Below are 27,655 nucleotides of genomic sequence, written 5' to 3'. Positions count from 1 at the left end.
ATATTTTTAAAAGTTATTAATAATTCGCACAATTAATTCTAGGTAATCGTTTTTTAACGGATGTGTCAGGGGTGCAGTGGGATTAAGTTTTCACCCTTCCCTGCGCGTAATTAGACTCCCGAACCTTTGATCTAAAGTTTTAAAGACCAGTTTGCAATAAGAGGTTTTCCAATTTTTCCAAAGTAAATAAAATTGGTGGCGACTCCTTTGTTTTATTTTTTTCGGGTCGTTACAGAAACAAAGATGATACCATTCATTTTCATACATTTTATACATGATGGAGATAACCAAGATGAGAAGACTAAAATGAGAGAAACATTAAGGTAAGGAAACAAAGTTATAACCGTCCATGATACTATTCTAGGTTGTGAAAAATAGGATCAACAGTATTACAGCAAAAATTTTACTGTAGTCAGCCACAGTGGAGCTTACATGAACATCATATAATGTAAACAAAAACACAGCTCCAATCAAGATAAGGAGATACAGACAGGTATTGAGTATGGTACCTGTGTTAAGGGCCATAGGCTTGTCAAATAACCCTCAATCATCTTACCTGCTTTATCCTGAAGTTACAGGATTTCATGAGGGCACATTGAAGTGGAAAAGCCAGGATATGACAAAGGCAAAGACCATACATGCAAGAAGGAAATTCAAGAACCGATGACCCTGCCAGAAATTTCGACTTTCTGTAGGGGGGGCTGGTCCAGTTGGTGGTACCATGGAGGCATCATTTGCCTCATTCCATTGTTCTGTCATTTCAACTTCAACTACACCAGTTACATTGCGTGCAATGGATCCACAGATTTCACAAGTTCTGTTAATTGTACAAGCAAGAAATAATAGTTATCACCAAAAAAAGTGAAAAATAAAAGCAGTAAATTTTATAAGAAATTTAAACACAGAAGCAATACACTATTCACAAAGGAAGGTAATGGATTCAGAAACAGCCTATCCATTAAAGTTCCCTAAATGATTCTGACAAACATTTGAGCCCTTTTTCTTTAAAATAAACTTTTCTCCCCTTGGCCTTAAGTACCAATCAAAAGCACATGCAAGAACTGTTTAAAATCATGTACATGCTTGAAACCACTGTTATCATGAATTCATCTTTTAGAAGAAAATTATTGATATTGAGGCATTTTTTTACCAAAAAACAAGTAAAGCCATATGAATCGAACAAACCTATTTCCAAGCATTTCAGCTAACAAGAGTTTCCGAGATGCTTTCATACCAAATCCACATGAATCAGTCTAAGTTTTAGATATATAATCTCACAAACAAACAACAGCATATGATCATTGACCTACAGAACTACTTCCTGTTCTTTCGTGTAGGCATCTTTTCTATTGTCCCCTCTTGTGTTTTGTGGGGTACAACAGTGGCTAAGGAAAAACAATTGACACACACAGTAGGGTCTGTAAATTGATAACTAAGTAAAAACTCAATAGTCCTTTTATAATCCCAAAGCTTGAAAAGGCACCAAAAGGATTGCAAAATATTAACAAAGATATTACTTTTTCATTGGTCCAACTTGTATATGATAATTGGCCAGCCTATTAAATAAAATGACCAGCAAATGGGGATCTTGTCCTTCAGGCTTCTTATCACAGATTACAGAACAGAGTGCTCAACTACAAACCAAAATGACAAATAAAGAATAACAGGAAAAAAAATAAATGGCATATATCCAATTTTCAAACTTGCCAGCAGTTTATTCAATTTACTTGTAACCAGTAAGGAAAGGCCAGATCAAATCACAACTGGATTAAGTACAGTTTGACAATTATTAGAGCAATTCTCCGCTTGCTATCCATCATAAAAGCACCTGCGATAAATAAACATATAAATGACTAAACTGTTTCTGCAACAATCCAACCTTCCAAGAGGGAATCAATTTGAGAGCTTATGATGGAAAAGTCATAAAATTATACAAAAAATTATGTACACATAATGATTTACACACAGCAAATTGTTTTTACTTCCTCTTAATTGTCTCCTTTTTTCTTAACCAAAGAAAAAAAAAAACTTTTCATCTTTATTTAAACACTTTTTTGTAATAGCGTAGCTCAATTTAGTTCTCCTTATGAAAAAGACTATCTATGCCTCAAATTAAAGCATGGTGACTAGTGAGCATGTCACCTGAGTGCCTTAAATAGTGGATACTCAATCACTACTACAACAACAAAAACTACAAAATCAAGCAATTATTCTACCAGAACCAATCTCACAAATTAACTACACCAAGAGCATGAAGATCAATAGTTTACCCAGACACAGCATAGAAACAAGCAAGAAAGCAAAACCCTTTCTTCACAATACACTTACTTGTTACCCTTGATCTTGAACCAAGCCTCAGCACATTGTTTGTGGACAGCAGCTAAATCATCTTTGCAAGAACATCCCAGCTCAATGGGAGTCCCAGATTCATGGTTATGGTTGGTCATATCCATGCTGAGATGGCAAATCCTGCAATCCCTCTCCACCTTAGCAAAATGTGCCTTCAGATCCACATCCACAGATACCACACAGCACTCAGACACAGAGGATCCCCTCTCTTTTTCAGACATTCCCACAATCTCGGAACCAGATTCCTGCGAAGACCTTTGCTCCTCATCTGACTCAGAACACCCTTCGCTCCGAGAACAACCATTGTCAATGTCAATGTCAATGTCAACAACAACAACAACAACGCCAGACTTGTCCTCTGCAACAGACATTTTAAATACCCAAGTTGAGAATCTTCATGTAATAATATGGCTCCACCGGGCAGAGATCATTAATACCCAACAAGGTTAGAACAAAAAGTCGCAGTTTTTATGCTGAACCTCAACAAAAAGGAGCAGAGGAAAAGAGTAAAATGTGAAGTGGGTAAGGCATTAAGCAAACAAGTTCATTATAGAGTGTGGTAAGGGGTCTGTGTCTTCTGAGTCCCTGACATGACTTGAAGGAAAGGGAGAGTCAGCGAATGAGAGATATCAAATTATCAATCAAGAAAAGGAAAACTGTTTGTCTTCCCCCATATCATTTTTTTTTCCTGTTTCCATGTTAAAAAAATTAGATTCTTCATTGGGGTGGGGGGGTTCATGACTTCATAATGACATGCTTTAACTCAGCGAGTGGGCCCCTCTCTCTTTTTTTGTGGGTGAGACATGAATATGGTAACTGGTATGAGTAGGGTGTTGTGTTTCTCCGATAAAGTTTCAATAATACTATACAGTATACACTCACTAAAATAAGAAATATATGATACTAACACACTTGCTTGTTTTTATAATTTTAACAGAAGAATATGTATTATAAAAGTGTTTGTCTGATTTGGTTCTATGATGGGACCAGATGCCAAACCATGAGTGTAAGAGAGCAGAAGATGAGAGAAAGAGTAAAAGGAATAGTAAAAAGAGTCTGAGATTATATGCCAGAAAAAGGAAAAAAGAGTCTCAGATTTATTTACTGAGGATGCTTATGATTGATATGGTGACCCAAAATGCTTTTTCTTGTAGCTTCAGGACACGACAGATAAAATTGTCAAAAGCATAAATATTTTGTCTTCTTTACCTCTTTTTCTTATTTATTTTCAGCTTTTTGTCCTCGAACACGAACCCATTCTTCCTTGGCGCAACTAAACAAATACAAATCATAATAACTACCTTGGTGCAAAACAAGTCTTTTCAATGATCCAACAAAAGCATAATTTTAATGGTAAAGGATTGGGTAGTTTGTATATCAGTATCATAGTTGTATAAAAAAATAAACACATAATTCTAACTGGATTACATAATTTCAAATTAATGCCATTTATATACGGATTTGTTTTAGAAGATGGCATCTAGCTCCTTCAGGGCTCAGGGAAAAAAGAGAGGATCTTGCTAAGGAGTACCATACGGGTACTAAGGTAAAAAAGCATTTAATTTTTTTATTAGATTTATCAAATTATTTAAATAATAAAATAAATATTTTTTAAATTTTAAAATATCAATTTCTGTGTTCATTTAATACTTATTTTTAATTGGGATATACGGTCTATTACTTGACTTTTTATAGTTTCCAACTCTGGGACAACGTCTAAAGTGTTATACTATTCACAAAAATTTACTTTAATACCACGATTTGAAATTATATTTTTTCAAAATGTCACGTCGCCTAACTTGCTACAACACCTGACGAGTTAGGTGTGCACATGTGGCAGCAGATTCATGGCCACGTAAGCCGCTGCGTAGTGAGATTACGTGGCAGACAACTTCTGCCACGTGGTCTAAAATGCTAGGCAGCGTGGCGTCTTAGGTGTCAACTTTTTTGACACGCGTAAAACACGTTATGCAACATAGCATTTTACATGTCAGCTTTTTTGACACGAGGCGAACATGTTGTGCAGCATAGAATTTTACATGTCCAGCGTTTTTAGCTTAATAAATACACCACTTTCGCTCCCATTTCATGCATCAGTGTGGGTTCGTTTCTCTCAACAGTTAATTTCTGTTGTGTTTTTTTTTCACCCAATTTTTTTCAAAATGAGTGATAACAATGATTCATTAATTGCATTAGTATAATAAAATGAGAGGAAATATTTTGGTCCTAATGGGCAAGTTTTTTAAGGAGATACAAAAGTATTTCGCATGAGCCCGCGATGTAGCTTTAATCAACTGAAGAAGGCAATATACAAGAAATTGAGATTACAACCTGGTCAATCTCTGTCTCTCGCTTGACTACTCAATGCGCCTCGGGTAAAGAAAGTTGGGTTCCGGTGGAGATTGTTGAGGATGAAGATATCGCCTTAATAGTAGATGCATTTTGACTGCATCCAGACTCCACATTTATTGAGTTGTATGCGAAAATAGACGCTGGTGGACAGTTAAGCAGTCAACATTCTGACTCTTCCATTCAGTCGATTAACATGAATAGAGAGTCATTGGTGAATCCTGAAAATAGATATTTGTCACCTCCACCACTGGTACCAATATCACTTGAATTGCATCCTACCTAAGATGAGTATGCTCTAACGTGCTGTAGAGACAGCCCAGACGACCAGAGGAATGAAGGGGTTATTCCCGAAAGCGACTCATTAGACACCGATGTTGAGGGCAATTTCGATTCATGTCCGTCCAGTGCCATATGTCATCCAATTCCTTCACCGGGCATTGTTGGAGGGCAAGACCCGCCAGTGGCAGGTTAGTAACCGAAATTCATGAAAATTAATTGAATATTATATTTATGTAACAATGTTGAACGATTGTGGCGAATATGTGCTGATACAGGAGACGAGAATGTTCCTTTTTGGTCTCAAATAAGTTACTATACGACTATCAATTGGGCACACCCAGATCTGGAGTTGTCGGCAATGGATGAAACACAAGTACCTAATTGGAAAATGGGTCAAGAGCTGTATAAAGACCAGGTTTTTGATAACAAGCATGATGTGCAGATGATTATAAAACAATTTTGTATGGCGGAGTATCATATAACCGTTGTAGCTAAAAGTGATACAATATTGATCATGGTGTGTGAAAATCACAACGACGGTTTTCCGTGGAGGGTGCAAGCACACATAAAAAAGGGCAGCACCGAGTGGATTATCGGCATATGGGTTAACCAACATAATTGTGTAAACCATACTCTTTCTCAAGATCACAAGCAGCTGGACTCTAACTTTATTTGTTCAATGATTCTATGTATGTCAAATGTCCGCATTTTATTTTAATATTTTTGAATGAAGTTAATAATAAATAATTATTTTATGACATGCAGAAAAGATAAGGGAAGAACCCAATGTTAAAATATCACTAATCAAAGAATGGACAGATACAAATCATGGGTTTCATAGGAAGGCGTAGAAGGCAAAGCAAAAGGCAATTGTCAAAATTTATGGGGATTGGGATGAATTATACGTCCTTTTTGCCAAGATGATTGGATTATATGTTGCGATTTTTGCCTGGGGTTGACTATAAGTTGGATTTAAATGATCGTTTTGTTGACAACCGGCTGGATCAATCTCAGAAGGTGTTCGATGGGGTTTTTTTGAACTTTTAAACAATATGCCGATGCCTTCAATTATTGTAAGCCCGTTATCCAAATAGATGGTACCCACTTGTATGGGAAATATCGAGGGACCCTATTAATTGCAACAACTGTGGATGGAAACAATTACGTGTTGCTTATCGCTTTTGCGGTTGTAAATGGGGAGAATCTTAATGACTGGTCGTGGTTTTTAGCATTAATACGGATGCACGTGACACAAAAAGAAGACATATGTCTTATATCTAACCGGCATGCAGGCATACTATCCGCAGTCAACAATACGACACTGGGCTGGCAACCACCCAAACCATACCACGTTTACTGTATTCGACATCTTGCGAGTAACTTCAACCACAAGTTCAAGAATGTAATGTTGAAGCAGCAATTGAAGAAGTTTGGTATAATTTTTGACTTATTCATATACTTTTCACAACTTGTGTGGAATATTTCTTGAAGCTTCGGTCTTTGTTATTGTACGCAGGTTATACAACTTCGCGATTGGATTTTGATGCTGGGTTAGAGAAATTAAAATAATCAAGTCCACAAATAGCCGCATGGATAGATCAGATTCTAAAAGAGAAATGGAGTATCGCATATGATGCAGAGGATAGAAGGTTTGGTCACATGACCTTGAACTTGTCAGAATGTGTTAATAAGATTTTCAAGGGCGTAAGAAACCTTCCCATCACTTCTTTGGTTCATCTCATATACGCGCATCTCGTGCAATACTTTCTTGAATATGGACAAGAGGCCCGCGAGGAGAAGGCCAGGGGGGCTGGTTCACCAAAGTACTCTAACAAGCATATTTGGAAAATCAACAAAAAGCTGCCACACATTTTGCACATGTTATGATCCTTAGAAGACAAGATTTGAGGTCCAAGAAACGTACAACCAGCGTACTCATTGGGGTGGTAAGAAATGGTTGATTTTATTACCTGATCAGACCTGCCAGTGTGGTGAATTTACTACCTTTAGGTACCCGTGCAACCATGTCATAGCAGCTTTCACAGCTACAAAACCATGATAAAATGCAATACATTGATCCCGCTTACAGTGCTGCATATCAATGCCAGGTATACTCAGGTCAATGGTACCCGATCAACAATGAGGAATTCATACCACCCAGTGTTGGACCAATTGTAATCCCAGATGTGTCGATGAGGTGTCAGAAAGGAAGGCTTAAAAGAAACCATATACGTAATGAGATGGACGTACGAGAAGGGACCATGACTCGCACACGATGTTGTTTTTATAGGATAGTTGGCCATAATAAGCGCAATTGTCCTGCGCGGAACCCAGCTACGCAATGTTGATCATTTTGGGTTTTCTACCACATATTAGTTAAAAGTTGTTTAGAAATGTTATAGGGGAAAATGTGTATCATTTCATAGGATATAAAGTTGTGTCATTTTAAGTGAGAGAAAGAGATAAATCATGGAAGAGAGAGTGGAGGGAAAAAGTTTTAAAGATGTGGGTCCCACCTCTTTGTCAGAGTGAAAAAATGTTAAAGATGGCAAACATTTTCCCAATATATGTATTATATCTGTAAGTGTTATAACTATGTTGATTTATTAGTAGGGGTTTTATTATATCAAAATGTCCAAAGTGCATCATCATACATAACTAGGATAACCAAAAAATATCAAAATGTCCATAGTGCATCACCATACATATACCGGATAACAAAAAAATATCAAAATGTCCATAATGCATCACCATACATAACAAAGGTGGTCTAGCTCGGTCCATGATCATCCCCGCAGAATCTCGTATCATGATAAAACGGTAACAGATTAAAAGTGTCTGCTCCCAGAAACTCATGCAGGAATATTAAAAATCGAATGGGCACAAAATTGGAGGCAGTCTCCATAAACAGCATCCCGCCTAAGATGCGTATAATCAACGCGCGCGTATACCTAATTTGCTCGACCTCCACCCCAGCATGCGGGCCATAATGACCAAAGCGCTGCGCAACCACCGAAGGCTCACTTGACCACCCGTCATGTCACGATATGTCTGTGGCTGAACACCTAGGTTTTCAGATATTACTTGCCCCCAATCATACTGTCCAGCACGATCAGAGATAACATCACCATCCGCGGGCAAACCCAACAAATGGTGTACATCCTCTAGGGTGATCGTCGTCTCACCATGCTCCATGTGAAATATCTGTGTCTCAGGCCGCCAACGCTCAACAAACGCGAAAATAAGGGCACGGTCAATCTGAAACAATAAAAATGGATGGTGTTTTCAAATAAGTACAACTAAATGAAAATTAATAAAAAAACAACAATAAATGAATACTTACATCGTGGTTGCAGAGCCGCGCAACGTGATAGAATCCAGCCTACCTCAAGTACAGCTCGATGTCATCAAGTATGTTCAACAGGTCATATGTGGCGACGTGTCTGATACTAAGTCGCCGATCGCCCTGGCCATTCCACACATATGTGGAAATGTGTTTCTCCTGTAACGTCAGGAAAGAGGTATCTAATGGAGCCAGTGAATGAAGCTACATGGAGATCCTGGGGAGCCAGGAAACACAGGCTCATGCTCCTCACGGGGCGATCGACCAAGCGGTGAATCTGGCGACAAATCATACGGAGACTCCACGAATCTATTTCAAAAAATTATACAAGTAATTAATTAACAGTTCTAAAATAATTTAAATGAATATAAAATAAATTAAATTAAATTAATTAAGAGACATAAATTAAATTTAATACATTAACACTCCTAAATAAAATTAAATTACTTCCCGGTTAATTTTTTTTTAACTTAGCATAAACTGAATTAAATGAAATGAAATTAATTAACACTCCTAAGAATAATTGATTAACAGCTCTAAACTAATTTAAATTAATATAGACGATATTGAACTAAATGAATTAACAAACATAAATTAAGTTTACTTCATTAACACTCACAAAATTAAATTAAATTACTTAACAGTTCAAAAAAAGTTTAACATAGCATAAACTAAATTAAATGAAATTAATTAACACTCCTAAAAATAAGTAATTAACAGTTCTAAAATATTTTAAATTAATATGGACTGAATTAAACTAAAATAATTAACAAACATAAAGAAAATCTAATTCATTAACACTCCTAAATTAAATTAACTTACATAACAGTTCAAAAAAAAAGTTAACATAACATAAACTAAATTAAATGAATTTAATTAATACTCCTAAAAATAATTAATTAATATTTTTAAAATAATTTAAATTAATATACACTGAATTAAACTAAAATAATTAACAAACATAAATTAAATTAAATTTATTAAAACTCCTAAATTAAATTAAATTACTTAACAGTTCAAAAAAAGTTAACATAACATAAGCTAAATTAAATGAAATTAATTAACACTCCTAAAAATGAGTAATTGACAGTTCTAAAATAATTTAAATTAATATAGATTAAGTTAAACAAAAATAATTAACAAATATAAATTTAATTTAATTCATTAACACTCCTAAATTAAATTAAATTCCTTAACTGTTACAAATAATTTAACTTAACATAAACTAAATTAAATTAAATTAATTAACACTCCTATATTAATTTAAATTAATTAACACAATTAAATTAAATTAAATTAAATAATTTTAACCTAAAATATTCAAACCAATATTATTTTTCCTTAAATCATTTTATTTCAAAATAAAAAATTCAATAATTAAAATTATCCTATGATTTATTTATACTAACTCATTCAACAAACATTTAAATCATGTTATCTATCCTAGGTTTAATTTCTACACTAGCAAGTTAATAAATATCTAAATATATAATCTATCCTAGGATTTAATTCCTATACTAATAAAAAATATCATCTCATCTATCATATAAAATAACATCATTTAAATTTAAAACAATAAACAAAATTATAGTGAAAAAAAAAATAACCTGTGAGAGACAATGGGAATCACTTGGTGTGCAAGGGATCTATTAAACAAAATAACAAAATTTAAAATAAAAACAATAAACAAAATTGTAGTGAAAAAAATTAAACTTACCTATGAGAAAGAATGGAAACAGGATGATAATGTGCAAGGGGGAGGGGGGCGATGGGAGATGTTAGTATATGGATGTCCTAGAGACAATCTTTTGATTATATTAGGACATGTGTAGACCTTTTATATTTTCGCAAATAAAATCACTATTTATCCTGTTTCATATTTTGTCTCAATATTACTATTAATATTTATATGAGTAACTGGATAAACCCCTTGGAATAAAATAGGTATCTCTTGAGTATCTGTGATGAGATCACGATCATGAGGATTCAAGGATACTGCATGTTTATTCCTAATTTTATGTTCCTAGTCTAGAGACACTGAGAATGAGGATCAGTGATCTCGGGTAGAGTAAATACTCTTATTGGTCCTCAGAAAATTTCACGAGGCCCGTTTTAGTCCCTAGCAAATAAAAAGGCCCATCGTGGTCCCTCAAAAATTTAAATTGGACCCATTTTAGTCCTTTTGAGGACTAATATGACTCTTTTTTGAATTTGTGAGGGACCACGATTTCAACTAAATGGGTCATTTTGAATTTTTGAGGGACCACGATGGGCCTTTTTATTTTCTAGGGACTAAAACGGGCCTCGTGAAATTTTCTGAGGACCAAAAAAGGTATTTACTCTCTCGGGTAAGACTAGCACGACTTATCTACTTGTATTTGGATGCAAGGTAAAGACCTCATGAGCTACAGATATGGAGATGTCTTAGCTAAAGTCGTGGGTGGACCTATAAGGGTATAGCTCGCACTGAACAGACCCACAAAGAGACTCTATGAGGAACTCTCACAGAGAGTATCATTAGAGTAGTCTCTTTATATTTGGGTGTGTTTTTCCTAAGACCAGAAGTTATTACCTAGACTGTGTTCTGGAAGGCATGCTTTGATTGTGCACCTCGTCTTCCTGAAACATGGAGACTCATAGGTATACTGTTGGGCTTGTCCTGAAAGAACACAGGGCTAGGGTGATAAGCTGAAGGAATTCGTCAAATCTCTGTGAGAGATTAGGTTATCTGTAAATCGGAGAAATCAGGATGACATTTACAGGGACTCGGGAATCTATGCATAGTAAAAGAGATCATGAGATGATCTGCCTTTAGAGTCTGTAAATTGAAGATTCCCTATTTTGAATAAAGCTTACCCTAAACCGTAGGGGTTGATACGCTTCCTTACCCTAGGTTTTATGGGAAGGTAACCGAGACGAAAGGAAATATATACGGCAACCAAATATGTGTAATAGGATGATCAAGTCATTAATCTAACTAGTTCTTGGGCAACAAAGCATTGCTAGTGCTCTATGTTGTCATTAGATGAGTTGTGGGCTTATTGGGCCCAAGCCCATTTATGTCAGTGGCTATGTTGGACCTAATGGGTCACACACTAACACCTAATTGTCTAGACGCTCTAGCATTAAAGGTATTGGGCCTAACAATTGTTATTAGCCCAAGAAGTAGTTTGGAACTCCACAGATAGGGTGGAGGGCGCATGGATCAAAGTAATGGGCTTGGATAGTCCAAGACATTACTAATTAATTTAATTAGTTAAATTATTTATCAAATGTTTAAATTTTGAATTTTGAATTTGAAATTTGAATTTTGAATTTGAATTTTGAAATTCGAATTTTGAAATTTGAAATTTGAATTTGAATTTTGAAATTCGAATTTTGAATTTTGAATTTGAATTTTGAAATTTGAATTTTGAATTTTGAAATTTGAAATTTGAAATTTGAATTTGAATTTGAATTTAGAATTTGAATTTGAATTTAAAGTTTAAGTGTTTGAAAGTTTGAATTAAAATATTTGAAATTCAAATTTGAATTGGCTATGAAAAGTTGTTTCATAACAAAAGGATAAGATGAGATTTTGTTGGAACATATCAGGAGGAGATCTTTTGGACATAATCCAAGGATAATGGGGCGCTGATTTTGGCTAGATTTGATCATCAAAATCAGCTCCAGAAGATATACGGTCTGTTGGGAGAATATTTGAGTGAGTTGATTTAAGTTTGAAATGCAACTAACTCAAATGTATCTTGTCACCTTTTAGGCTATATGGGGCGCACCATATAGCTGATTATATGATGATTCATGATCAGATTTCTGACTAGGTTTTGAACTTAGTCTCAAGAGAATATTCTGGGATGTTGTTGACAATTTTTGAAATGCAACAACTCCACTTATTCTCTCCCCATAGGGCGCCACTTTGATCAGATTTTTGGGAGAAAAATCTGATTTGTTTTTGAAACTTAAAAGACTCATCTTGTGTGCTTAATGAATAGTTAGTTCCTCCTTAGGTTTTTGTGAAAAGTCAAGCCTTTCTCTACTCATCTATGCGCCCCCTTGTGAGGTTTTCTCTTAGAACACTTCACTCTTCTAAACACTTTTACCTAGCCTCCTGCATCACACACTGAGCGCATAGTAAGCCTTATTGTGGTGATCAATCGGCGGCCTTACTGGAAGGAGTTCCTGTATCTAGACGCGGGTGGTGTGGATCAACGTTAGAGGGTCTGAACCCTTCAGACCTATCTTGATCATCTTGAGTTTTCACGAACAAGGTATGACATACGTCTTAAAGTATGTATCTTGATATGCATGTGTGTTCCGCTTGTGAAAAATTTTGTTCTTCCCTCACGCATGTTTCAGCCTTCAAGGCCAATTCTACTTTCGGGAGAAAGGCAGGGGGGATCGATTTTATAGTGGTGGGAACCACTAAATGCGTTGCGTGGCTGTACGATTGCCACGTAACATGCTAGGCTATACAACGATTTTGGCCACCTAAGATGCCACGATACCTAGCGTTTTAGGCCACGTGGTAGACTATAGTAGAAGCTGTCTGCTACATAATCTTGCTATACTGTGTAGCGTCTTACGTGGCCATGGACCTGTTGCCATATGTACATACATAACTCGCCAGGTGTTTAGCGAGTTAGGTGATGTAGCATTTTGGAAAAAAAAAATCAAATCGTGGCATTCAGGTAATTTTTTGTCAACAATGTAGCATTTTGGTTGTTGTCCCATAAACTTGTCACTTAGACCAATTTGATTATAAAAATATATCTTTTAGATATCTGATGGTCTTATATATATACAAAAAAAAATCTCTTAATTTTTATCTTATAATATTATTATATTAAAAATTAAAATTATATTAAAATTAAGTTTTAAAGATTAAAACAAAATATATAACTTTGTGTCATTTCAAGTAAAACTATCAATTATTTTACCTTCTCTCTCATTCACAAGATTAGGAGGAAAGAGAAAAGGAGAGCATTGTGTAGTAAAGAGAAGATGAAAACCCATCAAAATATAACAGTTTCATTTAAAATAACACAAAATTGTGTATGACAAATATTTTTCCCTAAAAATAAAAATTTGATGTTCATGTCTACCAAAAAAAAAAAATGTGTTCACAAATTATTTAAACATTATCTTAATAAATAAATTGTTTATTCAAAAATATAAATGTTTATTTATATTATATTAAAATTAAAAAAATTATTTAAGATATAAAAAATATTATCTTTAAATTTATTTAAGTTAAATTAGAAAAATTATTTTGTAAAAAAAAATATTCATAAATATGAATAACTACTTTAAATTTAAATTTACTATTTATTTTTAACTAAAAATAATATCAGTTAGATATTTATGATCTAATACATATAAAAAAATTTATTTTCTTTTATATTAGTTTATAGTATCAATTGAAATTATTATAAAATTAATTATTAAAAATAAAATTTAAAAATATAAAATTATTTATTTGAAAATTATGGTAAAATTAATAATTTTTTTAAAAAATGTAAAAAATATTATTTAAGAGAGACAAACGTCTATCATCTAATGCATTTAATCCAAATAGATAAAAAAATGAATTTTTAAAATTCATTTTTTTTTTATTTTGAAAATAATTTTAAGACAAAAATTATTTAATTTTTAATATTTTTATTTGATGATGTTATAATATTGATAATACATCTTTAATTTATCTTAAATAATACTTTAATTTTAAATATATTTTATTATTTAATCTTTAATAATTAAATTTGTCAAAAGTTTATTTAATAATATCATAATTATATAAAATAAAATTCGGAAAAACAAAAAAAATTATATTTATAAGACTACAAAGGATCTAAGAGATATATATTTGTAATCACAATAAGTGGAAGTGAAAGTTCAAAACCATGAAATCACAAGGAATGAAAATGGAATTTTTCCTTTTTAATTTGTTAACAATGTTCAAAATCCAAAAGTTTTAATTAATTAGGATTTTTTAAAGAATTTGATAAATGAGAAAAATAAATGTTTTTGACGTGACTATTAAAGACTTTTATTTATTTTTAAATATTTTAAGATTTCTTAAATTTTAAAATATCTTGTAAAATCTGAAACATAAAAAGACCTCTATGTACCAAAAAAAAAAAATCCCTCTAACTCATGCTGAAATGTTTGGATTAACTTATTTTTTTAAAATGAATAGTTTTTAAATGTAAAGATCTCTCTACTGTTTTTGTTAAAAATTAGTGTAAAAATGTAAAAACTTACGTTTTTACTAAGGTGATACGTCTTAAAACGCAAGTAAAAACTACGTGTAAAAACATAAAAACGGTAGAAACACAAGTTTTTACATTTTTATTTAAACCATAAAATCAAACCAGGTCAACTTTTAACGCATGATTGGTTTTATTTTTATATTTTTAATAAAATAAAATAAAAAAACCCTATTTTCATTTCCCCAAATCAAATGTACAATATCTTCTTCTACCTATTTAAAAAAAAAAATTCCTCACGCGAGGCCACTGTATTTCTATTTAAGAGTTGTTAAACTTTATTCTTTTGATGTTGTGGAACTTGGTTATAGGCGTTGTTAAACTTTTTTGTGTGTTTTTGGACTCTGGTTTTATATAGTTATGTGATTTATATCTTTTAAATATGTAGTTATTCATTGAATTTTGAGTAATGACTTATGTGATATTTTTTTTACATGCATATATATATAATTTTGTATCTTGACCTTAAATAGTAAACATTTACGTTTTGTGTCGTTTCTACGATTTACGTTTTTACCATTCCCTTCTGTTTCTAAGTAGAAACTCGATTTTGACAACATTGCTCTCTACAACTACTTTTGCTAGTGTTTGAGTGTTGTGCTCCTCAGCTTTCACATCACGCTTATGACTTATAAGTGCGTTTTTAATTTTTGCGTATTTATTTGCACACTACACTCACTATGAAAGACTCTTTAATAGATCTTCCTCTCGTGGCATTGTCCTATGCAAACCGCTATTTTAATAAGGAGGTAATCTTTGAGGTTCTATTTCGAGGATAAGATGGCCGAAAGAGGTTGAACGAGAATACCTCCAAATTTCTATAAAAGAAAAAAAAAATTGTTTAATAGAACTATCATATGAAACAAATTAGCTTCAGATATAGGTTTTAGATTAGGAAAATAAGTGAACGATAGAACTCTCGGATGACGTGTTGGGCTTCCTCCTTAATGCTAAGCCTAAAGTCCACGAGGGTTTAAGAAACTTTAAAACCCTAAACCTCTTTCTTCCTTTATAAATACATTAGTTGTGGGATAGAGGTAGGTAAGAGAAAATGTTGGCTTCTGAGATTTTTGAGGGTTTTGAGTGAAAAACTCAAAACTTTGATTTGGAGAACACCTCTACGGAGAAGCTTGAGTGTTATATCTCCTCAGAGAAGTTTGAGAGAAAACCACCACTGTAGGTGAGGTTTGAGTGTACCACCATTGTTGGTGAAGTTTGATCTTGTATAACCTATTCTTTTCATAATGAAAGTTTGATTCTGGACTAGTGCCATGTGGGTTTTTACTTCTTCACATTGGAAAAGATTTTCCTACGTTAAAATTTGTTGTGTTCTTCTCTCTCTCCCCTCTGTGTTTTTCGTTTTTTCGTTGCATTGGCCCACTTGGTGATTCAGACCGACCTCTAATTGAAGAGCAGAGCTCCTAACAGACTTCTTAGCCAAGTTGAAGGAATCGAGTTTCCAACATGATGCTAACTCCTAAACCGATGTTTCTAAAATTTTCAAACAAATTATAACACAGAAGAGGTTATACTTCCACCTTTTACAATTATTTTAAGTATCCTTGAATCAAAATCAAATCAAAAGCTTTTACTTGACGTCATTTTGTAACCTCTAATAAGATGTTCATGATGTACTTCAAAGTTATTATTCGTGAAGCTAGAAGCACCACTCACTTAGTGGGAAGAGCCAATCAAAAGTGGACAATGACTGTGATGTGAGCCAATCAAAACCGGACAATGAATGTGATGTGTGTACGGAGAAGAGAGGAAAATGATTTTTTAATCCAATGCCACCTTTTTAATGGAAGGAGCGTGTGCTCCAGGAGCACACAATCAAAATGTGCTCGGCATCTTCATGTCAAAGAGAAACGGTTACTCAATACATTAATGCCCTCCGCCGTAAGATTAAACTGTTGTAAGACAAATAAAAATAAAAATCCACAAGAGGAAGCTCAAGTATCCATCAAACTTCCGCAGGCATTGCAAAAGGTTGTCGTGGCATCTGCCTTGATAACAATTCTTGCATCTCCCTTGTCAAGTTTGCTGTATTTTCAGTTTCCCAAGCTACATGATTCTCAAGGCCACTCTTAATCCAAGCAATATTGTTTAATTCCGTGGTTATAGAGAGCAATTCATGACTTGAGAATGAGGTTGACTCCAAATAATCAACAAATTCAGGACCCAATAGTGAACCATGAGAGTGGATTCTCCCTGTCTCTGCTGCACAGCAGCCATGGCCACATTGCAATGGAATCATGGGCTCACAGCCAACATCATCAAATAACTTGCAGGCTCCTACTTCAGCTTTGAATGGTTGAATTAAAGGGTCCTGCTTTTGGATCATCTTTGAATGGGCAGATTCAGTTGTTGGTCTGCTTGGAGGATTGTAAATACTAAATGCACTAACACGTGCTACCGGCCGACATATAGTAGAATGTCCCTCCAGTTCAGCACCATCTTTTTTTGGAGGATTGTCTTCATTCTGTTTAATTTCATTATCCAGAACAACATTTCTAACTTCTGTAGGATTCATCACTGCATTGATATCACCAACGGACATGGTTTCTTCAGAGGATGCCTTTGTTTTCTCATAGCTACCATCTTCCGCAACATAAATGTGTGCTGGGACATATCCTCCCAGCTCCATACACCTGCGCTTTAGAGTAGAATTCCAATGGTTCTTAATAGCATTATCCGTTCTACCTGGAAGAAGCCTTGCAATTGCGGCCCATTTGTTTCCATGGGTTGCATGTGCTGCAACTATAAGACGATCCTCGTCCTCTGTCAGCAATTCAATTTTCATTAGACTTTTACAGGCACATTACATCACCATAGATTAATTTGACAAGTAAATAAAGACAATTTTACTTCAATTTAATATATAGCATACAATTGGAGAATTCACAAGAGGAAAAGAATCAGAATAACAGATGATTGTATATGAGCTTCAAGTAGGCACGTATCAACCATCAAGGTACCTCTTTTCGTGTAACTCATTGGGACTCCAAAATAAAAGCTACAAATAGCATATGCAGGAGCACAACATCATGGAGGTCCTCAAGCTCAAAACATTATTGATCATGTTATTCATATTTAATGAACACCAAATGCAAAATATGACCAGTATTGCTGTTAATAATGTCTAAGCAGAAATTGGCCAATTATCCCAAATCCCAAACTATGGAACTCCTAGCATAGAAATTTGCCCAACTCACTGTTGCTTCAAAAAGAAAGAGATGGAAGATTCTATCACACACTGAAAACAATGATATAAACGTAGGAAGACATATAGGAGAATCGGTTCTGCTGTGGGTCAAAATACCAAATAAAGGTACATTGTTGTAGTCTCAGTGTCTCACATAAACTAAAACTTAAATCATCAACAATTTCACCAATAAATTGATCAGACCTTCAGCAAGGATAGCCCCAAATTTCAGCAATATAGTTATTTGCCACCAATTACTTTGTGAACTCATACACACATGCACCAGAGAACAAGTATGCAAATGTTAATCTTGTTGAAAATATTCTTCTTTTCCTTTATGCTGCAGGTAAGCTGGTATAATAAGACTCTTCAAGCAGAGCAAAGTTGATCATTGATTGATGTAAATACAGTCTGATCATAGATATCGTTCTTCAGCTACACAATTAGTTAACCCTTTACGAAATTCCAATGCAGATATATAAAACCACAAAGTTGTCAGAAATTTCAACTAAAATGATCATTATACAAGTTGAAAAGGGAGATACAAAGGAATAACATGCTGTAACAAATCTCAAGTTAGCTGAAAATAATATATCACGAGATTTACATTAACTCCTAACAATTGCAAACACAATAAACAACATATACTTCAATTCCACGCTGATATTAATAAAATGAAACCATACAGAATCCAGCAACAATAAAGCTATTTAAATACCCTATTTCCAGAAACATATACTTAAAGATTGTTATCAAGTAGAATATTTTCCAATCACATTCATAGCACACACAATAGAGATTAATGGCTTAATACCTGTGAAGGGTCTGCGTTTTACGCAAGGGTCCAACTGATTACACCACCGGAGACGGCAAGACTTGCCGGAGCGACCGGGTATTCCTCGAGCGATCATGCCCCAATTCCTCGCCCCAAACTGCTCTACTAATCGGCTCAAAACAGCGTCTTCATCAGGGGACCATGGACCCTTCACTCTGCCATCACCAACAACAACCGACAACTCGGCGTCGCAGGCCGAGGAGGTTTGGTCTTGTTGGGTCATTGGGTTTGTTGATTTGTGTTTCGCTAAATGTCAGTTGTGTTTGTTTGATATCACAATGTGTGCCTCTCACTCTCTCTCTAACTTTATCTCTCTAGAAACGCAGGAGACTATACCTAACCGCCTAACTGCAACTGCAGTCGCTAGCTGATGTCTTTGGTTCTTTTCTTTTGACCGTTTTGTAAGGCGGTTTTTTTTAATGACTCTTATGTCCCCTTTCCTCTTCCTCTAGGAATACGCCGCGTCAATATCAAAACGACGCAGTTTCACTACTCCACTGGTTGACACTTATATTGAACGTGATATACCGTATTACCACTTCGCGAGAAATCAAATCAGCTTTGGAATTAGAATTTCGAATTGAACATTGCGTAGTTGCGTACATCGATCATTTTTTTTTTTTTAGATTACTGTTATAGATAATAAATTTAATCTTTTTAAATTTGTAAGATGTTAAAACATAACCGTATGATTAATAATTTTTTTTAAAATTGAGTGGATTGAAATTTTTTGGATGAAAAGAAAAAAATTAGGAATTAAATTATAATATTTTTAAATTTCAGCAAATTCAAAAATAATGATATAATAATTATTTTTCTTTTTTTTTGAAATAAAAAATAGAGTGAATTGAAATTTTTTATGAAAAAAATAATTGTCCAATAGTTATTATCAAAAATAAATTTAGTGTTTTTGATTTTTCAAGTATTTAAAAGATTACACCAGAAAATTGTGAATTATTTAAGATTTTAAATATTATTTGACTTAATAAATTAATAATTTTAAATTTAATATTAATTAGGCCAATTTAATTTAATTGAGTTGATGATCCCACATATTGGAATAAATTATTTAGTGGAGATAGATTGATATATATTTTATAAAATGAGACAAATTAATAAAAAATAATAATTTAGAAAGGCATAGTTTAATCAATCAACCTGAAACGTGTGTTTGCATTACTGTTTTACCGTTCCAGTACAAACTTGCGTGTTTGGGCCTGGACTCTGTATTTGGACTCCAATATTTTGCCCAGTGGTCCCGGACCCAAACAGGAATGAGTAAATTCAATGCTTTCCATAAATCGAATTTTTTTTTCCTTTTTTTTGGTTTATGATTTAATTTTTTAGTTTTTGCAAACTATAATGGTAAATTGTTGGGACCCTAACAATCACATACAATCTCAAAGTAAATAAAAGAGAGAACGAAGAAAACGAAAACACAAAATTTATCTTGGTTCATTCAATATGGGTTAAGTTTAATAATATTCAATATATTATCTACATCGCACTCGTTACAGCATCCAGTTTACAAGAGACATATAAATAGGTTTATAAATTTTTATTGAAACAAAAGTTAACTTCTGAACGCGAATCCAACAGAATTGAAGTGAGTCATTTTCTTTAAAAATAAATAAAACGAGAGGCTTAATTTACACATGCAGCGAGATTTTTTTTCTTTCTGAGTGATTTGCCCTAATTCGTTTTTACTTTTTATTTTCATTATATGTTCTCATGATACTATGGTTCATTATTTTTTGTTTTTACAAAAAAAAATCTAAAAATGATGTAGAAAAGTAGTCAAAGGAAAAAATTACAAACTCATGACGTTACAGTGGTAAAAACTATAATTAATGCTACGCCAGCTATTAATTAGTACATAGGTCACCTTTTCTTTTGCCCAATGTCTTTTATTTTTCGATGGCTTAATGGAGAAGTAGAGTAAGGATATGTTTGGTGCATAGTATAGGATAAAGCCCGATAGTATAAGGCTTGATAGTATAAGGTCTGATTAAATTTTAATACTATCCAGCGTTTGGCACGGTATTGTATAAAATAATATATTGTATAAGATAATATCATTTAGTATTTGGTAATGTACTGTATAATACTATATATAATAAAAATAAATATTTTTAATAAAAATATCCTTTAATAAAGAATTTATATAATTCTTCAAAAAATGTCATGATATTAATTTTTATAAAAGTTTATTGATCAGTGTGTCCAAAATATAAATTAATTTTTATAAAAATAAAAATATTCAATATTTTAAAAATTAATATATTGAAAAATTAATTTTTATTTTAATAGATTAATATTAAAATAATATATTAATTTTTGAGAATTACATTGGTCAACGATGTTAATACATCAATCTCTTATCAGGATTTATCCCTCACCCTTAGGCCGGATTAAGTTATACATCGTTTTGATGTATTAAGAGATTATGCTGTATAAGTTTATACTATACGGTGATCACATCAAACAACTGAAAATGGCATACCGTATAGTATAAGCTTATACTATCATGCCTTATACGTCACACTAAACAGACCCTAACTAAATATATGTAGTGATAAACAAATTCCATTGTCAAAGGAACAATTTTATGATATCTTTTCCTGCCTTTTCAATAATAAGAATCATGGTTATTTTTATTTTATTATTTTATGAATTGCTGGGTTGTTTAAGTAGTGAGTGGTTATTTTGTTTGTTTTGTTATTCGATTTTCAACTTTGCTAAAGGATAGGTCATAGTTATTAATGGATCCTATTTAGTATTAGTTGGTAGTAGCACTGGCAAAATGGGCTCAGCTCAATTAAATAATTAATAACCAATTTGACTATCCACCATCCTGCCCCCATGTCGATTATGTTGCACTTTTAATCGACTAGAAATTTATGAAACGCGAATTTTAGTCGACTAAAAACTCACCTTAATCGACTAAATTGTTTGCACTTTTAGTCGACTAAGCACATTATTTAGTCGACTAAGCACATTATTTAGTCGACTAAAGATCGCGAAAAACCCTATATCCAGACCTCTCTTTGGCTCATTTTCAAAATATTCGAAATCAAAACTTCTCTCTTGGTCTCTTTCTCTTGTTTGTCAGCTGGGAACCTTCCAATCACCCTTCCATTTCATCCCACCACCTCTAAGACATAGTAATTGTGAAATCATTGTCATTTTCCTTTATTTCTCAATTGTTTCCCCCAAATCCGAACCCTAACCCCTAAAATCTGATTCCTACCCCCAAAATTCGTGTGAAAGATGAGCTCAAGTCCAAACATGTATGTTACCATGATTTACTATGATGGAAAGCATTATGAAGGCCCCAACGGTGTTCAATTTGAAGGAAAAACGAAAATGTTGAAAATCAAACGGGGCACTACGTACAATGAGCTGAAGGGGAGGATTAACCAAAAATTGGGGCTACACGGCAGCCATGGCGTTCAACGGATGATCGCCAGGGTAGAGTCTACAGTTGGTAAGGATGCTATATTCTACATTGGTAATGATATATGTGACGATGAAGATGTGGATTGTGTCATAGATGCAATTGTGGACCGAAAATTTCAAAACTTTATTGAGATATATGTTGAAATAGACTGTGGTCAATCTTCATCTGCACCTGTGCATGGAAGAAGTCAAAGTCAAGAAGACAGAGTGGTCGGTTTATCTGCACCTGCACCTGTCTTAAGTCAGATACCACTGAGGGAAATAGACGAGGATGAGGATGGGCATGACGAGGATATGGACAGTGAAGACGATGGTGAACCCGAGAGTGTTATTCCGCTGGGTGACACCTCAGATACGGACGTAGAGGGGAATTTTGACGCTGATACTAGTTCAGGAAACTTGAGTTCCCAGGTTATGCCACCGCTCCGTGTTGACCCTGTTAGCAGTGGTAAGATTGTAATATAAAGTTTTAATTTTGCATATATATATATATTTGTGTTTTCTTTCGTACTGACGGATAAGTTTAAATTTGGACGTAGGGTCTGAGATTGAGCCATTTTGGAACGACAGCCCACACTATTCGTTCATTAATTGGGCTCACCCTAATGATGAGACGGAGATATTGTATGGCGACGATGACATCCACGGTGGCTGGCATTTAGGAGATCCATTATATTTGTACCAGGAGTTTCGAACTAAATCTGAAATGCAACATGCTGTCAAATTATATTGTATGAAGTCTCATCGTACTGCTGTGGTGGCAAAAAGTGATGACCATAGATTTGTGATGAAGTGTCGACACCATAATGATGGTTGTCCCTGGTACGTGCGGGCTATGTTGCCCAAGAATGGAAATAGTTGGGTTGTTAGTAAGTGGGGTAAAAAACACACCTGCCTAAACCAAGGCCTTACTCGGGACCATAGACAGCTGGATTCTGATGTAATCTGTGCAGCCATTATAAGTATGTATTACATTCATTTTTGTTTATGGTTTAATTTTTCGGTATATTTATTGATTGTGTTGACTTCGAATTTTGTATAGGTATGTTAAAAGAAGATCCATCCACGAAACCAGTTCTTATTCAGGAGAGGGTACAAAGTTTGTATGGATACAACATATCTTATAGGAAGGCTTGGAAGGCTAAAATGAAGGCCATTGTGAAGTTGTTTGGCGACTGGGAAAAATCATATGCCATCTTACCTGGTTGGCTGAACTACATGACACAGATAAATCCTGGTTCTGTGTTCAAGATTGATACGGATCAGTGTTGTGACGAACGACGAGTCTACACCGATAAGGCTGTCTTTCGCAGGGTATTTTGGACTTTTCACCAGTGCATTGAGGCTTTCAAATATTGTAAACCCATAATCCAAATTGATGGCACGCACCTGTACGGGAAATACAAAGGTACCCTCTTGATTGCTACGTCACAGGATGGTGATGGATTCATTCTGCCTATTGCGTTTGCCATTGTTCCACCGGGTGAGAGATTGGATGATTGGTTGTGGTTTCTTAGCCAGATGCGTTTCCATGTCACACGTAGGCATGGTATCTGTCTAATATCCGATCGTCACCCCAGCATCATCAGGGCTGTGAAGGATCATGCCGGTTGGCAGCCTCCATTTGCGTATCACGTGTTTTGTCTTCGTCACATTGGAAGCAACTTCAACACTAAGTTTAGGGACGTGGAACTGAAGAAAACGCTGATGAAACTAGGTAACCTATTTACATGAATGTGTACATGTTGTATGTAATGTTGTTTATGTATAACTCATTGCAATTTGGGTTCATTTTTTGCAGGTTACATGTGTTCGAAGATTCACTTTGATTTAAGATTTCAAGAATTTGTCGACAGTAACCCACAAGTAGCCTCATGGATAGATCAGATTCCCAAAGAGAAATGGTGTAGGTCTTATGATGAGGAGGGCCGAAGGTTTGGTCATATGACGACAAACCTATCTGAGTGTATCAATAAGGTCCTACGGGGTGCACGTAATTTGCCAGTAACGGCATTGGTCAAGATGACGCAAAGTAGACTTGTTGAGTATTTTGTGAAGAGGCGTGAAAAGATCCAAAAAGTAAAGGACAAAGGCTGGAGAATTGCAAAAAAGGTTGAGGACTTCTTACAAAAGAATGATCAGTTAACTGTCAGTCTCCGTGTCCGTGTTTTTGATAGAGACTTGCAGTTGTTTGAAGTTGAGGATGCCTACAATCAATCTACGCATGATGCCGGCGACATTATGAGGGTTGACTTGCTAAATCGTAAATGTCAATGTGGACGGTTCACAGCTAGACGATTTCCTTGCAGTCATGTGCTAGCGGTGTGCAAGGTTGAAAAATTGAACCACTATGACTATGTCGATCCTGTGTTCTCAATTACACAAATTGAGAAGGTCTATGCTGCACATTGGTTTCCAATGGGTAATGAGTTGTTGATCCCAGAAATAGATGGTCCAACATTAATCCCAAATGCATCTTTGGTTCGTGCACAAGGAAGACCGAAGTCTTCAAGGATACAGAATGAAATGGATTGGGTTGAGTCCCAACCCACAAGCAGTCAAACTAGATGCAGCACCTGCAAGCAAATTGGTCACAATAAACGTACATGTCCTATGAGGATTAATCCTAGCTGAAGCAATGTTGTGCATGTATTTAAGGTCTTTTGTAAGAGTTCATGTAATTTTTGTAAGACATTGTGATGTTACTTTGTGTTACTGTTTAACTCATTATGTAATTTGACATTTCATTTCTAAGTCCATTATCTAACATTGGTCCATATTGATAGATTGAAACTCATAACTAATACTAATATTACCAAAAAATGAAATCACCAAGTTTCGGGGAGCGTAAACAAACGGTTTGGGGTAATACGTACCCAATCGCATACGAATCCTGTACAATACTATTTTGTACCTGAAAGTGTGTTCCCCAAGTCATTATATGCGTGTACATTGATATTCGATCGGTTCCGTGCCAAAAAAAAACGTGCAAAACAGAATGGGGTGTCAAAACCAGTTATTTAGTCGAGCAACCCGTACTGGTTTAGTCGACTACACAGTTTAGTCGACTAAACCAGTACGGGTTGCTCGACTAAATAACTGGTTTTGACACCCCATTCTGTTTTGCACGATTTTTTTTGGCACGGAACCGATCGAATATCAATGTACACGCATATAATGACTTGGGGAACACACTTTCAGGTACAAAATAGTATTGTACAGGTTATAAACCACGAATGTGCATGTACTGCATAAATGCAATAATTAAGGGTATCCGAAACTTGTGTTCTTATTTTAACTCTGTTAAGGTCACCTGTTCTGAATTTCATTGGACATTTTAGACCCGTTGGACTGTGATTAGACACAAATTGAAAACATGAAGGTAAAAGATATTTGTTCCTTCATTTGGTAAACAAGAAAACAACAATAATTACGTAAACGGTTCACAACATGATGGGAACATCAAATAGTTCATTTCATAACCATAATATTACATAAGCTACAAATGTAAAATAGGAAGACCGAAGTCAATTACATAACAACATACACTAGAAACGTAAAATAGAAACATAAACCCTAAATCTAATCCTCATCCTCCTCGGACGCCGTCTCCTCGTCATCCTCATCTGACACATCAGCCCCCTGCCCTGCAACATCCTCAATCTGCTGTCCTCGTCCAAGCTCTAGACGAGCAAGCCTATCTTCAACACCCTTGAACCGTCCCTGTATATGTCTAAATCTTTCATTTCCCTTCTGCACGTGACTCTTCCTCCATTTTTTGTGTTTCAGCGCCATTTTTCCTATTTTCTTCAGCGTGGCGTTTATGCCCTTCATGACATCACGTAATGAAAACCCACCCTCAGGCTCAGCTATCTCCTGCTGGTCACCCTCATCATCATCGTCATCATCATCCTCCACCTCGGGGTCAACCATGTCTACAACTGGAGCAACATCAGGAACCTCAACATCAGCCGCACCTGTGAACTGCCACACTCCTGTTTGGGGGCTCTTTGTCATCTTGCACTGCTCCAGTAGACGTTTTCCAAACTTATGATTATACCCTGTGGTCTTCTTCAAGGTCACATTACCCATGGGAACATCAAAATGCTCCAATATCCTCTGAACAAGACAAGCAAATGGAAGTGCACCCTTGTGTTTGGCCTTATACATCATCCAACACACGTAGTGCCTCCAGTTCACCGAAGTACCATGTCGGATAGCCCACATGATGGGAATGTCATGCTCCAACACCCTGGAATGATTGAACGCTCGCGGAAACAAAATGTGGGTGATGACATAGTGTAGTATGCGGGACTCCACAGTAAGCAACCCCACCGTATAGGCAATGTGTTGCCCACGGACTCTCCTCTGCTCCTGCACGGCATCACCGCGTGTATATCCTGGAAGTATGGTCCCGCTGTCTGCGTCATATTCCACAGTCTGCGCAGAATCAAAGTCATACCCCAGTAACTCCAACCATACCGGAGCCGTCATGATGATGTCCACCCCGCAGACCCTAGACCTCAGCTCACCGTGATGGTAGCTGAGATTATGGTAGAAGGCCCGTACATGCAGCTCAGAATATGAACACGACAGTTCAGCCAAGGTCCTAAGATGTGATTCCTCCAACCACCTCACAATGTTAAAACCTTCTTGTTCAAAAAAGGCTGTATCAAGTGATTTGGCCCCACAAATCGGTCGGTTAACAAAGTCACGGACAAAAGATTCATGAACCACCGGGTCATTCTCGAACAAGTATCCGAATGGGAGGTCCACAGCAGCGGGGTCTTCCTCTTGTGGCCTTGACGAAGACGGATGGTATTGTCGTAGCTTTTGTCGTCTCTCATTTCCAGTGCTAGACGATCTTCTACGGCCAGCCATGGGAACAACTGTACCTACAATGCAAGTGGAAACAAAAATCAATGAACAATAACAATATCAAAAAATTTAAAATTCAATATAAAAAACAAAACCTAATCCTAAAATAAAACAGAAATCAGAAACCCAATCCCTAACCCTAAAACAGAAACAGAAACCCTAACCCTCATCCCTCAACCCTAACCCTAACCCTAACCCTTACCCTACACCCTAAAATAGAACACAAAAACCCATTCCTAACCCTAAACACTACAAACCAAACCAAACAACAACGTAAACCCTAACCCTAACCCTAACATAACCCTAACCCTAAGCCTAAGGCACCACATCAACCCTAACCCTCACCCTCACAACAAACTTAGCACCCTACCCCTAACCTAAATCCACAAAACCGCAAACATAAATCAAATGCATGAAGAAAACCAAAAAAAAAACTAAACTTAAAACCAAATGCAAGTTAGAATACGTTACCTAAATGTCGATTTCGCAAGTGTGAACCAAGGAAGCTTCAATCGCACCTTCAAGGGTTGAGATTCGGACTTGGTTGGAGAGAGGGGACGGAATGCAGCCTTTTAGTCGATTAGGGTTTGAAAATAACCCCCTTTGCGAAATGGGGGGGTTTTTAAAAAACCTGATCTGCGACATTTAGTCGACTAAATAATGTGCTTAGTCGACTAAAAGTGCAAACA

The 27,655-nt window shown here is 35.2% G+C and overlaps 2 protein-coding genes across 2 annotated transcripts; both read right to left on the bottom strand.

The window, feature by feature from the left end:
- Positions 1-582: 582 nt before the first annotated feature.
- Positions 583-2,720, bottom strand: LOC133301107 (uncharacterized). Its single transcript, XM_061500715.1, has 2 exons — positions 2,329-2,720; positions 583-817 (listed from the first exon to the last, which is right to left on the bottom strand). The coding sequence occupies exons 1-2, from the start codon at positions 2,718-2,720 to the stop codon at positions 583-585; spliced, it is 627 nt and encodes a 208-aa protein (XP_061356699.1).
- A 13,583-nt stretch (positions 2,721-16,303) lies between these two features.
- Positions 16,304-18,928, bottom strand: LOC133301121 (transcription factor MYB1-like). The gene is made up of 2 exons (XM_061500732.1): positions 18,609-18,928; positions 16,304-17,370 (listed from the first exon to the last, which is right to left on the bottom strand). Exons 1-2 carry the CDS (start codon positions 18,850-18,852, stop codon positions 16,553-16,555), a joined length of 1,062 nt encoding a protein of 353 aa, XP_061356716.1. The 5' UTR covers positions 18,853-18,928; the 3' UTR covers positions 16,304-16,552.
- Positions 18,929-27,655: the final 8,727 nt, after the last annotated feature.

Source organism: Gastrolobium bilobum, unplaced genomic scaffold, assembly GCF_033153095.1.
Source record: "Gastrolobium bilobum isolate Gb01-03AN ecotype WA unplaced genomic scaffold, APGP_CSIRO_Gbil_v1 utg10099, whole genome shotgun sequence".
Classification (NCBI taxonomy): Eukaryota; Viridiplantae; Streptophyta; class Magnoliopsida; order Fabales; family Fabaceae; genus Gastrolobium; species Gastrolobium bilobum.
Note: the sequence above shows the minus strand (reverse complement) of the source record. Positions and strands in the feature narration are given on the sequence as shown.